The sequence below is a fragment of the Saccostrea echinata genome, unplaced genomic scaffold (assembly GCF_033153115.1).
Source record: "Saccostrea echinata isolate AGI-Se365-2 ecotype Australia unplaced genomic scaffold, CSIRO_AGI_Sech_v1 ptg000054l, whole genome shotgun sequence".
Classification (NCBI taxonomy): domain Eukaryota; kingdom Metazoa; phylum Mollusca; class Bivalvia; order Ostreida; family Ostreidae; genus Saccostrea; species Saccostrea echinata.
In genome coordinates this window covers 33,322,407-33,336,800 of record NW_026889803.1, presented here as the reverse complement: position 1 = coordinate 33,336,800, position 14,394 = coordinate 33,322,407, and the positions used below count along the sequence as shown (strand labels likewise).

The 14,394-nt window shown below is 32.3% G+C and overlaps 1 protein-coding gene and 1 long non-coding RNA gene across 3 annotated transcripts in view; one reads left to right on the top strand and one right to left on the bottom strand.

The window, feature by feature from the left end:
* LOC133206232 (uncharacterized) overlaps positions 1-14,394 on the bottom strand; it is a 33,223-nt gene that overhangs the window by 12,659 nt on the left and 6,170 nt on the right. The window contains exons 3-4 of one of the 2 annotated variants that reach the window (XM_061342179.1): positions 9,568-9,597; positions 9,365-9,433 (exon numbers count right to left, since the gene is read on the bottom strand). In XM_061342179.1, the coding sequence (XP_061198163.1) occupies positions 9,365-9,433; positions 9,568-9,597 (99 nt within the window). The remainder of the gene's footprint in view (positions 1-9,364; positions 9,434-9,567; positions 9,598-14,394) is intronic. The other variant, XM_061342181.1, reaches the window with a different exon arrangement.
* Positions 135-5,424, top strand: LOC133206234 (uncharacterized). Its single transcript, XR_009723721.1, has 4 exons — positions 135-315; positions 441-551; positions 2,342-2,436; positions 5,318-5,424. It is a non-coding gene; the product is annotated as an uncharacterized LOC133206234 (long non-coding RNA).

Here is a 14,394-nt window from a genome sequence, read left to right as displayed (position 1 = left end):
TAAATAATGAATGCTCCCTTCCTCAAGATTATCTACATTTTCATTGGAACCAAGCAAATTCGGGCTGCATTAGGGTCTGTAAGTCTCGTCACGTGACTCGCGAGATTTTTCGATAATATTAACTTCCGGGTACCTCACACATGGAGATGCAAGATGTGTATTGGGTTATGCATGTTTATGGTTTACACAAAGCGTATAAGGAAAGTTTAAGCAGTTGTACAAAGCCGAAGGGTTCTCTGACTTACGATGGATAAATTGAGTGTCATAAAAGCTTGGGTGCGAGCAAGTAGGAGGAGAATTTCGATCGAAGTACAGGTAAACAAGTCAGAGAATGTCACCTGTTTCTTGGGTATTCTTTGGTGAAATAGAAGTCTTATATTATACATTTGTATCTGATTAGAATAGTTTTGTTATCATCATTACAACTAATTTATTAACAGATTTTTCTTGAATTCGAGGATAATGATGTTATTACCAGCTGATTAAGGAGGAGTAGTGTAAGTGTCAGATGGGTACGAACGTCATCTTGTGACAGCATCACCTTTGTTTGGGTAAATAATTTGTTCAGAATACGCTTCATTTATCAACAGAAATTAAGCTGTTGCATGTCAGTGGGTCTAGTTTTATAAGTATTCAATGTTTGAAAGCACTTATCAGGTCCAGTACAATCTTTTGATTTAGCTATATAGCTTTATTAAGCTATTCAGAATAGATAGAACGTTCTATCGTTAAAATGATATTGTCCTATGGACCCGGTTTAACGATAGAATTTGTTCTGTGTATTCGCAATGTAGCAAAATAAACACGGGCAATAACTCGAATTCTCTGCATTTTGTATGAAGAATCCAGAGAGTTCCGAATGTCAACATGGCGTTAAATTTGAAGCGAGGAAAAAACGTTGAGAAAATGAGTTGAATTTTCGTATATATATGGATTTATTTGTAGGTTAAAAGGCATATACAATCTCAAAAATGTTTGTTATGATTAATTTGGTAGTTATTTTCAATGCAACTCCTTTTGTATTCTTCAAAATCATTTCGGAGTGGATCCACTCTGATTTGCTACATTGCAAGTATATGGGAGGTATTCTAACTGTGGTGAGGGCTTGTCCCGAGACACAGTTAGATTATTCTAACTATATTCAGAATAGCTTAATTTAGCTATTTTATATCAGTTTTTCTTAAATGTGTACTTTTCTCAGCATGCACAAAAAGTCGCACCTTGGTGCAGTGATGATACTCAACCTTGAACTCATCTGAAATTGATGCATTATAAAACTCACTCATTAAAATCTCCTTGCATTCATGTAATAATTTTTAGGCCCAAATACTGTACAGCAGTCCTCAAAATACTGGAATTTGGGTGAAAATACTGTACATTGTTCATAAAAAAACAGTAAAAAATATCAACCAAAATTCAATGCAAGAGGTTCATTTTTAGCTCTTCTGAGCCAAAGGCCCAAAGAGCTAATGCTATGGCCATTTGTGCGGTGTGCGTAAAATTTTTAGAATATGGGCCATAACTCAAGAACCCTTTGGCCAATTATTGTCAAATTTGTCACAGGGTATCCTTGGGCCAAGGGCTTCCATTTATACTAAAACTAGGGTTGTGACCCTTAAACAAGGGGAGATAATTAGGAAAATAGAAACAAAAGAGACTTTGTACTCAAAGTTCTAAAAGTTTTTAGGCTACATGCGCAATTGATACAGTTACTTCTTCAATGAAATTATAAAGGAGGCCAATTATGGTCAAGAAGATAATTGATTGGTAATAATTCAGTACAATGAGAAGCAATCATACTTATCCATGCCTCAATGCACACAAGGTAGTGGACAGTTACTCAAATAATAGAAATTTATCTTTTGCTTAAAAGTATTCAAAAGTTGCAAAGTTGGAGATATCTTTGATTTTGCTTGTTGTTTCGATAGCCCATAGCACATATATGAATGGTCAAATACATGCGACTTTTTGTCTATTTCTTACCAAAATAATTTTTGTGAAAAACTGCATATAAATAGCTAAATTAAGCTATTTTGAATAGCTTAATAAAGCTATATAGCTATAATTTCAAGCTATATAGCTAAATTAAGAGATTGTACTGGACCTGCTTATTTCCCAACGATAAGACTTTCTTTATATATTCTGCAAATTCTCTCTGCATTTATCATTGAACAAAATTCATATGACTGCAATAATTATATGACCATACTCTTCAGTTCAGAGAGCATGTTATAGAGGATATTTTGGTTAAAGTTTTGGTCTGTTAAGGTTTCAGTCTGTTTCAGTGTTTGAAATATTCTTTCATCTTACACAATTGTATACATTAAAATTTATTTTATAGCTAAAGTACAAGAGAACTGCAGCATGTAAGACTACATGTACATCGACTTTGAATAATCTACCTGGTATATCCTCAAAAAGGCAACTCAAATACAGGTATGAAATTGATGTCACAAAATAAGTTTTTGGACTTACATTTACTCTTATAATTCATATACATATAAAGCATATAAAAAATAGAAAAGAATTAAAGGTTCATCAGGTGACAGCTCAATCATGTATGGAATATTATTAGGCCAAATAAAAAAAATATGTGTGGTTCCCGTTACCCGACCGTCCCTATTTTAGATCCCCGACCCTTAACTTTTTTCTGGCAATTTTCATATTTATTTTCCGGAATTTTCCGTGATTTCCGTCATCCACTTCGGTATTAGTTTTAGTTCCAGCAATGGTGACCTCCATGCAAAAATCGTTTCAACACGTAGTGCAAGTGTTTGATGGTGTTAAATCTAAAGCAAGCTAGCATGGCGCAGCAGTATACCTTTTTCCAGCGCCATGTTTTTTGTTTGTTTGTTTTTTGGTTGCCAAAATTAAATAAATATGCCCAAGAGTGGCGAGATTCAGTTAGTTGCTCTGTTTACAGCTGGTTTATAACAAGTGCATGCTGATTAGTCCCTTTATTATTAATGCACGCAAAGGTGTGAAGTCAGGATAGGAAATCACTTCTCGCTTGAAAGCACACAGACAGCTGGCCAGGTAACGTTTTTTGGAGTTAGAGGGAAGATAACATGAGAAAATATTTATTTGATTGCATTGATTACGCAAGAATTAGCCCAATGTGTAAGATAGATTAACTTGTAAATTATTAAATAATTTATATCAGGATCGTTTCTTTTAAACCAAAAGTAGAAAAAAAAAAGCAGTTCATGAGGAAACGTGAAAAAGAAGACTGCTGATTTCACCTGAATAAAGTCAACTTGCAAAACACCAATATATATGAGAAATGAGCTTGGAAGTATGAAGTCTTCAATGAGGCAAAAAGGTTTCATGAAAGGATTTAAAATTTTAATAATATTAAATATTTGTAATTCTGACGAATTTGAATCATTCTATGTCATCTTGCTTAGGTGATTTATTTTGTTTTAAACATTACTGTACAAAGTATAGGTGTCACATTCTTTTCCTCTGACAGCTCTTAAAAGTTTATCATTCAAAATTTATTATTAAGTAAAATAAGAACTATTCTGGATAAAAGTAATTAATTTCATTTATAAACACTGATTTTAAACAAAAGGATGTTCACCTTGGACTTTATTTTTTTACAAAAAGAAAAGATTGTGTTTTCATTAGTTTTATGCCCCTGGATCGAAAGATCCGGAGGGTATATTGTTTTTGTCCTGTCTGTCTGTTTGTCTGTTTGTCTATCTGTCTGTTGTCAATTTTAACCTTGCCCATAACTTTTGATTGGTTGGAGCTATGACTTTCATATTTCACATGTGTATTCTTTGTGACAAGACCTTTCTTTGGGTACCATCATATTTGACCTATTGACCTTGACGTTGGAGTTTGACCCACTTTTGCAAAATTTTATGAGATTTTAACCTTGACCATAACTTCTGAACAGTTGGTGCTTGGGGTTTCGAACTTCACATGTGTATTCTTTGTGACAAAGCCTTTCTTTGAATACCAACAACTATGACCTTTTGACCTTGACCTTAGAGTTTGACCTACTTTTGAAAAACTTTAACCTTGGCCATAACTTTTGAACGGTTGGAGCTAGGGCTTTCATACTTCACATATGTAATCCTTGTAACAAGACCTTTCTTTGGATACCAACAACTTTGACCTTGACCGTGATGTTTTACTTACTTTTAAAAAACTTTAACCTTTGCCATAACTTTTGAACAGTTGCAGCTAGGGCTTTCAAATTTAACATTTTTTATCTTTTGGCCTGGATTTTGACTTGCATTTGAGAAACTTTAACCTTCGCCATAAGATGCCATACGGGGGCATCAGTGTTTCACAAACACATCTTGTTGATTTAAAAATATTTGTTTCATATTCATAACTAGGGTGCCCCCTACCAATGTTGACTAGTATATTTCACGCCACATTGAAATGCCACTTATTTTCTCCTTCACTCTGTTCATCCACAAATAAAACATTTCTTTTCTGAACCATAGTTGGAAAAGACTGAATTCAAAATAAACAAAACATTTATTAGTTATGATTTATATACTCAGCTCTTCACAAAATATTTCTGTTTTTTCGCATTCTATAATATACAATTTTAGATTTTATATACCTGTATAAAGACTTCCGCAGCAGATTCCGATGGAGAAATCATGATCTATATTTAAGATTTAATGTATAATGCTTAAGATATCCATTAATTTTACTTATAATATACAATTCTGAAATTAATATCATCCTTTAAAAACAAGGACAGCACTTATCATCTTCGTAAAAACTTAACATTCTAAAAAAAGAAAATATAATATCCAAATATCAGTTAAATAATTCAATTTGCTCATGCTGATTTTCGATCTTCAAACATTGTATTTTCTGGATGAGTATGAACTCGAATGAATAGAATCAGCAAACAACTGTTTAAATACCCAAGACATTTTATTCACACATTAAAGCACATATCTAATCCATATGCTTAAGAGAAAACATATCTAACACTCTACACATAAAATAGTTCACTTATGCTAACGAAAAGAAATAGGTATTATTTGGAAAAATTTAGAAAATCATTTTGTTAAAAAAAAAAAAAAAAAAAAAAATCCCTACCCACCTTCCCTATTTTTTTTGGAGGTGTAACCAGAACCACACATATTTTTTGTTTGGCCTTAACGCTGGGTTTCCAAATGTCAAAATTAAGGGTATTCGATATATTCCATACAAGTTGTCAATCATTTATAAGTGATTTGTACAGAGGTTCATTTGCATATAAATGTTGTTAACATTGTTTTACTGTCTTTATTAACTTGTATTACTAAATTTTATAAATTGACAAATTCATTCTTTTTAGAAAGTGCATATAATTTGGAAAAGAGACCATCAATCCACTGGGGGGTATCGCATGAAAGCAATGATTATAGAATATTGTAAGGTTGGAGGAGTTATAGTACAACAGGCAGGCAAGTAATGGTACTTTGTTCTGGAAATTTTTCGCCCCAGTTAAGTTTTATTTTTCTCATTCTGCCCTCCTTACAAGTAGGTGAATTTAAAACGGGACAAATTCGAAGAAGGCAGCATATATCTTTTAAACACAAATGTGTCTGATCAAATTTTAAAAGGGCAAAATTGTTTTCAAGGGTGAAAGAGTGAATATTTTAAAAATTAGAATGGGGTGAAAATATCCAATAATACAGGTTATATGTATTAAAACAGTACATATGCATTTCTCTTTTCTTTAAAATGAAAATAATTTGTTCTGTAAAAGGACAAATTTTGTTCTGATTTGTATCAAATAAATAAATATGTGCCAGATTTATTATTTTGCAGGCACCTAAGATACCATCAGTTGTGCGTCAAGCTGTGCAAAAATTCTATGTCATGTTACAGAATCTTTCTTAAATACAGGTATATGTCTGCTCATCTGGCAATCTTAGGACATCACTGGATGGTTTTGTTTAAAAAGATTACAGAGTTAACACACACTTCCAGCATGAAGACCAGCCAGTTGCCTCACCTGTCCTGACATTGTTAAAGGTAAATGGCCCTTTCAGAAAAGGATCTGACAATGCAAAGGCTTGCTAATCAATTAAAGATTTCTATTTACTAATAGGTAATTAATTTGAATTTCTGTAGCTTAAAAATTTAATGATGTGAATTAAAAGAAATATTTTAATCAAAATTATTTTTATTTCAGTACTTTGTGACAGTGAAAAGACATGGCTTTAAATTACTGCATCAGAGATCAATCCAGGTTATAAATCTGAGGAAAACAATAAAGCATCACTTCGAGCTACTTATATCACTGCCTTAATAAGTTGTCTGCATGTGTAACTAACAAAGGACAGTGACCAGTTGTACCTATGATATCAGAGGGCATCCTGAAAAACACTCATCACTAAGAATAGAAAACTTCAAATGACTTTTGTATCAATCCTTTTGAATTTCATCTGGCTTGGAATTTCAGTAGCCTTTAGCATCCTTCAAGCATTTCATGAAGTACATGTACCAATTTGCAGGTATAAAATGTTTGAAACAGATTGCTTGTCCCAAATAAAAAAAAAATAAATTCTCTGCCAATTAATAGTGTCATAAGCAGTTGATTGATATCACAGTTCCACTGGCTAGTATTTGTAGTTGAATGGTGCCATTTTTAAGAAAACTTTTCACAAAAACCTGGAAAACATCAGATGGAAAGAAGCATCTACAAGAAAAACAGTGAACACTTTCTGGAATATTAACAATGATATGTCATGTCCATTTACATCCTTTATATAAACTTATTAACCAAATCATAGAGAATTATGTACAAATTTGTCCTTTTGTGTATTCATAGTGTATTAAATTGATTTTACTAATTTATAAATATTTATGTTTTTCACAGTCATTAACATTTACAAATAGAAGTACATATAACATGAAAATATTACAAGTTTAGTAGGATAACGTGAAATTGTTATACCACAAAAACCATCGCTGACCTCGCCTCGGTCAGCAATGGTTTTTAAGGGGTAAGAATTTCACATCACCCAAAATAAACAGGTAATATTTTTCTTGTTATAGAATGCATTTTAAAGAAAACAACAAGGTGAAACGAACGTGCAAACATTCTGCACAGTTAACATTTTTTATTACTGTATATACTGTTACCCGTAGTCATGCATTTTCAACCATTGGGATGTAATGTCTGGCATGCAGTATGGTAATAGTACTTGTTAACAAATGTTTTTTAAACCAATCAAATTTGACTATTTAACATGAAAGTGTATAACAAATTTATCTAGCATAATGGTGTTGTAAGTAACCATGGAATGTGAGCTTGTGTGAACTTGATCCTGAATTATTAAGTTTTGAATATTGTAATAAAGAATTGTGCAGCCTAAACTTTAACTTGTACCTGATTTAAATGGAGTTCTGTCATTAACAAGTTGGAAGTTGTTACACTCTCCATGAGTATAATAACTGGGGGATCTGCTTCATTTGCAGATACATGGATAACACATTCACTCAAAGCGCTGTCCCTTTTTCAGTACCTTGTGCAGCCCTGTAATATGTTATGACAAATGGAGAAAAATGCCTATTTCAAGAAAAAAAAAGTCTGTCTCATAATTGTAGAAGTATTGGAAAAGGGGGGGGGGGGTGGTCATGAAACTTGGCAGTTAATACAGTTTGTATGTGTAAATGAAAAAAATGCCTTCTTCTTTGTAAAATAAAAAATAATTATTTTTTTAGTGTATGTGACCATTTTTATTTCTGAATAGACAGGGTAGCCTACAGAATGACCAATTTTGAGCTGACCATTTTTTTTTTATTGTAGTAATTAAATTAAAAAAAAATGTGTTTTCTACAAAGATCATATGCTATCGACGTGGTATTCAACTTTGTATTCCCATGGTCGATGCATTTGGGTACATCTATTTTTTTATTTGCTTTCAATGACATCGCATTCAATATCCCAATCTCATGTATACCTGTCCAATACTCCAAATTATACCATATTGTAAGCTAAATCAATGCTTTAAATTTATGAAACCAATCTGTAGATAAGAGTACCTTTTGAATACAGACGATTTTAGAATAAAAACGATTTAATTTTCCCTTTATGCTTAAGTATGTTGGCTAATCTTGGCCCCCTCGGAATAGCTTGTGTTTACGTTATGTAATGAAAAAATAAAGCAATTAAACGCTATTCACCTGCATCTTATCAATCCATTTTCTCCTCTTCTTTGCAACAATCGGGAATTAAAACAAACTACAAGTTTAATAATTCCACTGCGATGCTTACAACTTAAGTAATCCATTGTCTCCAAGAACGCTCAGGTACCCGGGAGTTATAAAACGAAAGTGAAAGTCAACGAGACTTACAGACCCTTTGAATTTTCCTATAGTATACATGATAGATAAGTGTAATAAATATAATTTGTGAGCAAAACAAACTACAAATTCTACTGGGCTGCTTAAAACTAAATGCGAAGCTGTAATCCATTGTCTGCAAGAATGGTAAGTTATAAAACGAAAGTGAAAGTAAATGAGAATTAAAGGCTGTAGTCTTGGGAGCAGTTGTTATTTCATAAATAATTTGAATAGGTGATATCACCTATTGGAATAAGTGATATCACCTATTCAAAATGATTAAGTGATATCACCTATTCGAATAAGTGATATCACCTATTCGAATAGGTGATATCACCTATTTGATTTGAATAGGTGATATCACCTATTCGAATAAGTGATATCACCTATTCAAAAGGAATAAGTGATATCACCTATTCGAATAAGTGATATCACCTATTCGAATAAGTGATATCACCTATTCGAATAGGTGATATCACCTATTCGAATAGGTGATATCACTCATTCAAATTGAATAGGTGATATCACCTATTCGAATAGGTGATATCACTTATTCGAATAGGTGATATCACCTATTCAAATAGGTGATATCACCTATTCAGAAGCTGAATAGGTGATATCACTTATTCGAATAGGTGATATCACCAATTGAATAGGTGATATCACCTATTCGAATAGGTGATATCACTTTTTGGCAGTAAATACCAAAACGGCGCCTCATATATTTCTAACTGAACACCCCCTAAGTATTAAAAATTGTTTGTTATTTTTTTTTTTTACTTTACAATCATTCAATGAGCATTGTCAATCTTGAAAGATCTATCTTGAGTCTTCATACCCTGATAACATGCTGTTAATGTAGCGTTATATTTAAATTGATACAAATGACACACACTGCAAGATAAACACATCAAAAACACCATATCAAAAGCATTATATGTCAATTGATTCTATACACACTGCATAAAAGGAATATAAACGACTATATATAGCTAGCAAACAGGAAAGAGACATGTGCATGCATGAGAAAGAGAGAGACGAAACTCACGGCCTCAATTTGGAAATGAATCGGACCGTATGGAAAAATTTCTTGAGTCTCTTAGCAGCTGTCTTGGTCCTGGAAGAGTTACGTTATTAATAAAGACGGCAAAATACAGTACAAAGAACAGGTCATGCTGAGGGCATACAGATATAAAAATAAAACAATATCGAAATGAGGTAAATCCTGATGGATTATGATCCATCTCTTACCTTTCCGTTTCAACTACCAAAGTCATCCGGCTGTAAAAATGTATAATTGGTCATTACCAAAACACTTCTCCATCATTTTTTGAGGGGAGGGGGGTATTTGGTAAATATTGCTGCTTCAATAAGCAGAAAATTTCAAGAAATGAAAATTTCACAAAATAAGCAACTTCATGACCTTGAATTTTTAAATAAATAAATGAAAATTACCGGTATCACCCCTGGGGGCATGTGTCTTGTGATGAAAAAATTCCCTTTTCTTTATTTTTTCATGTAATTGTTTTCAGACGATAATGTTACAAATATCAAGAGTATATAATAGGAAAAGATGTCTGGTTCCAGGCTGTGTTTATCCAATAAGGAGATGCAAGTTCATTATTCGCTTTGACTAATTCCTTCTGGTACATTTACTTTTTTTTGTATGTAGAGATTTTTACATGAATAAGATGAACAGAGATCTTGTCATTCACTGCATGTCCTAGTAGGGGTTGTATGACTGACAGGCTATGTGTTTAATCCTTGTTTACAAGTTAAGAACTAATACAACCGTGCTTAACATTTCTGAAATATCCAAAATGCTTTACCAAGATCTTGACCAATTTCATACTTTAAAAAATAGTTCAAACTGTTCATTAGGAGAGTATCTGATGAGAAAATATGGTCAAGACAAAAAGAAATAGAGTGAAAACTCCCACAGAATGATAATCTTGTAATTTGTTCATATTAGACAATGTGGCATATACTCAATTTACAGAACCGACTTAAGAGATGAAGTCCATGGAAAGAAATAGGGGGGGGGGGGGGGGGGGAAAGGAAAGAGAATACCAAGCACTGAGATGAATTTTATGCAGAGCGAGATAGAGAACTTGTCCTGAATATCATAACTGGATAAGGACCAACTTCCCTTGGAATGACCTGTTTCCTTCCTTCTACAATAAGTACTTGTTCTAAATGTGTCAAAAAAACACCCTCAGTTGTATGTTTTCACTTTCTTTAGTGTTAAATCTAGACCCTAAAAAGGGCATGGTAATCCAAAAATCAAAAGGGCACTTTATTCTGCGACAAGTTTTCATGGGGGCACTCTTTAACGTGCCTTTGCAATTATAAACTTTTACTTTATGTACTTTGATTATTATTATACTAAAATCTTTATTTACATTGTATACAAGTAATTAAAAGGTAATGAAATTTATAAATCTGTTTTCAATTATTCATTTTTAAAAAAGAAAAAACAACATAATACAATTCACACACTGACATGACAATTAAAAAATATGCATTTAATTTTTTACACAAGGAATTAGATATTAGGTTATTTTAAAAACTATTATAGGTGTGAATCTAGCTATTGCATGCACCAAGAATTATCAGTTGGAGGCATCCCAGGATTTTTTCCTGTTTGGAATAGTGTTATTGGAGTATGACATGCAAAAAACAAAAAAAAATTCGGGGGGGGGGGGGGGGGTTACTTAGAAAATAATTGTTATTGGCAATTTCTTTATTTGGAAAATAATCTATCAATATTATCATGTGAAAATTTTGATCTAAACAAAAAAAAATTTAAAACTTTAATGAAGCAAATCTTGTTAAATGCTTTTAATTGACCCTCAGGGTGTCAACTCTTAAAGAACAAAACATCATTCAAAGAAATTCACTTCATACTTTGTTTTTTCCAAGCCCATTTCTCATATAATATTCAGTTTTGGTGCAATACAAGTTGAGTTTATTCAGATTAAATGAGCAGACTGTTTTACACTTTTCACCATCAACTATGGTTTTTTCCTACTTTCAGTTTTAAAAAAAACGATTCTGTCTTAATTAATTTAATTCACAAGTTCATATATCTTAGACATTGGGCTAATTCTTGCATATTCAATGCAATCAAATGATATTTTTCTCATGTTATCTCCTATACCCCAACAGCCTGAGGCATGTTACCTGACCAGGTGGCTGTGTGCGTTCAAGCGAGAAGTAATTTCCTGCCGTGAATTCACACCTTTGAGTATACATTAAATAAACAAAAGGGCTAATCAGCATGCACTGAATAAACAGAGCAGCTAGTCAATCTCCACTGTTGGGCATATTATTTATTTTTGGCAAGCAGAAAAAGGGCATGGCGCTGGAAAAAAAGGGCATGGCGCCGCGCCATGCTAGTTTGCTATAGATTTAACACTACTTTCTTACTGGTACAATAGTACTGATGTCATATCAATTAACAGAATTGTAAGAGACAATAATATCATTATAAATGATGAGTCAGTGCAAAAAACTATACAAGATGTAGTTACAAAACACATCCCACTTAGCAGACAGGTGGGGAATTCTTAATCAGTCTTTAATTTCTGAGATTGACCTTGATCTCTACCTTGCAGTCAATATTGACTTTCTAAATGATTGAGTTATCCAATGAGTAATAAGAACAGAGAAGTGGACAACAATGCTGAGAGTCCATAAATATCAATGCAATATATTCCACATAAACCTAATTTATCATGGGGTTAATAACGTGTCTGCTTTTCCAAAAAATAATAAATCAAATGAAAACTTACAGTCATTCACAGATTCTATATCAACATAATTCGTTGATTTTGAAAATGCTTTGATATATAATATTGATACTTCTTTGTGCAAGCAGATCTAATACATGAACTTGTATTAATTTAACTAGAACTGTAAATAATCAGTTGCAGATTTCAAAATTTCAGCTATTTACTTGTGGCAATTTAATGGTATATGTTAATCTCAAATTTAACACTATCAATATTTTGAAGATCATATGCATTTGTGAATGCTGAAGCTACATATACACAGCTAAGATTGTATATGTTATATCAGTATTTTAAACTATTTTTTTTACTTATATCAACTGGAATACTGAAATTTTAATTCAAAAATGTTTTCTCATACAAAGCTTACCAGTAATAACATAATTTTATGTTGTAAAACATCTTTGAGTAGCTATTCCTCCAAGTATAAAGTGAGTTTGGTAAATTTATTTACTGATACCGAAAATTTCATTTATTGGACATTTCTATATCAAACTTCTCTTATAAATTAACTTCATCTCTTTAGCTTTGAATAAGGGCTACCAACATGACCAAAGTGATTTATCAGTGAAATGAAGGAAACCTTACAGACAATATAGAGGGAATTTGAAAGAGTAGATTTGCATCCCAAGATTTTTATTAATAATAAGGATTTTTTTTTTTTTTATAAATCGACCAGCCATCACTTTGTAAAATCTTTGTCATCTCTTCCTGAACTATATAGTGACACTAAGAAACTTATTTTCATATGAGGAAGTTATTATTTTTTACAGCTTATTTAATTTTAAAATTATCAAATCATACACAAGTATAATGCATCCTTCAATTTTTTCCTTAAATACCTATACATTTCTACCAAGTAGGTATAATTTGAGGAAACATAACATAAGGGACCATACTTAATAACATACAATTTAATATTCTATAAACATGATGGAGTCTTTCTGAGTTTTATACATGCTTTTATCTAAACTGCCCAAAAATACTGGTAAATCTGAATCTTTGTGAAGATTTCTTCTACCACAGAATTATACAGTCAATCTGCAGATCTACTGGAGTATCTTATGACAGTCCATAGATTTAGTAGACCACTAAGAAAATAATACTATTGAATGGAGGTACTTTATAAGATAGTGCACTCAACTCAAAATACATTCACCAGAATATTACACAATGTGAACAAACAAACAGAGCATTAAAAGGTTTCTTGTTTAACAAAGAGATCAAAAGAATCCCTGTGCCTGGGCTAATGGTGTTCATGTCAGGTTAATTTTGTTAATGTTTTAAATAACTAGAAATTATGTCCCTTATCACAATCAATTAACTATATTAAACATTTCTTTTTCACTGGAAATTAAGTGCCATGGTTGGAAGAAAAAAAAAGAAGCAAATTTGAATTAACAGAACTGGAATAACAATTAGAGGAAGGTCGCGTAGCAGAGTGTGTTCATTACGCATAGAAGACATTACGTCCCTGTAGTGTATTCTGCAGCATAATGTATCTAGATAAAAGTTCAGGTGAAAGTAAACAATACATACATACACTCAATTTTTTAACAAGAGGCCCAAGGGCCTTAACGGTCACCTGAGTATAATACAACAATTTAGAGGATCCATAGAGTATAAAATAAACTGATAGATGAAGCTTTGTTGCCCAAAAGCAAGAGAAACAGGATGATCAGAATCAATGAAATAATTAGTCTAGTATTCAGTAACAACTCATACATTAAATTCTAATTTATCCCCCATTTAGCACTATCACCATGCAGACTATTAACAAACTAATAGTTCCTCTGTACTACTTTTAACCCCACATCGCAACCTGTCACATTGGCCTCTCTTGGTCTTTGAAGAACATTTAATAAGTTATTTTTGTCTCTTTTTTATCTATTTATTATTTACAAGTCTATCTGGTCATGAGCCCTGACTAGGACCAGAACACTTTACCAAATGGTCCTGATGTTCAAAAATCTGGTAAAAATATCCTTGCTTATTAAAACTTTAATTCTGTTCGTCTTCAATATGCCAAGGAGCAGAGAAGATTTTCAAAGAAATAATGCATTTTCACTACAGATTTAACACACCCCTACCCTAACACCCATGTCCCCGGGTCATGAAATTCATAAATTTGGTAGAGGTACCCTCATCATCATCATAATTATGCATTTAGTTGAAGATTTTCAAAGAATTAACACATTTTCATTTTATAAACAAATATAGCCCCCCCCCCCCCCAAAAAAAAAAAAAAAATTTAAAATTTTGTAAGAAGCTCAATTGTTCATCATAA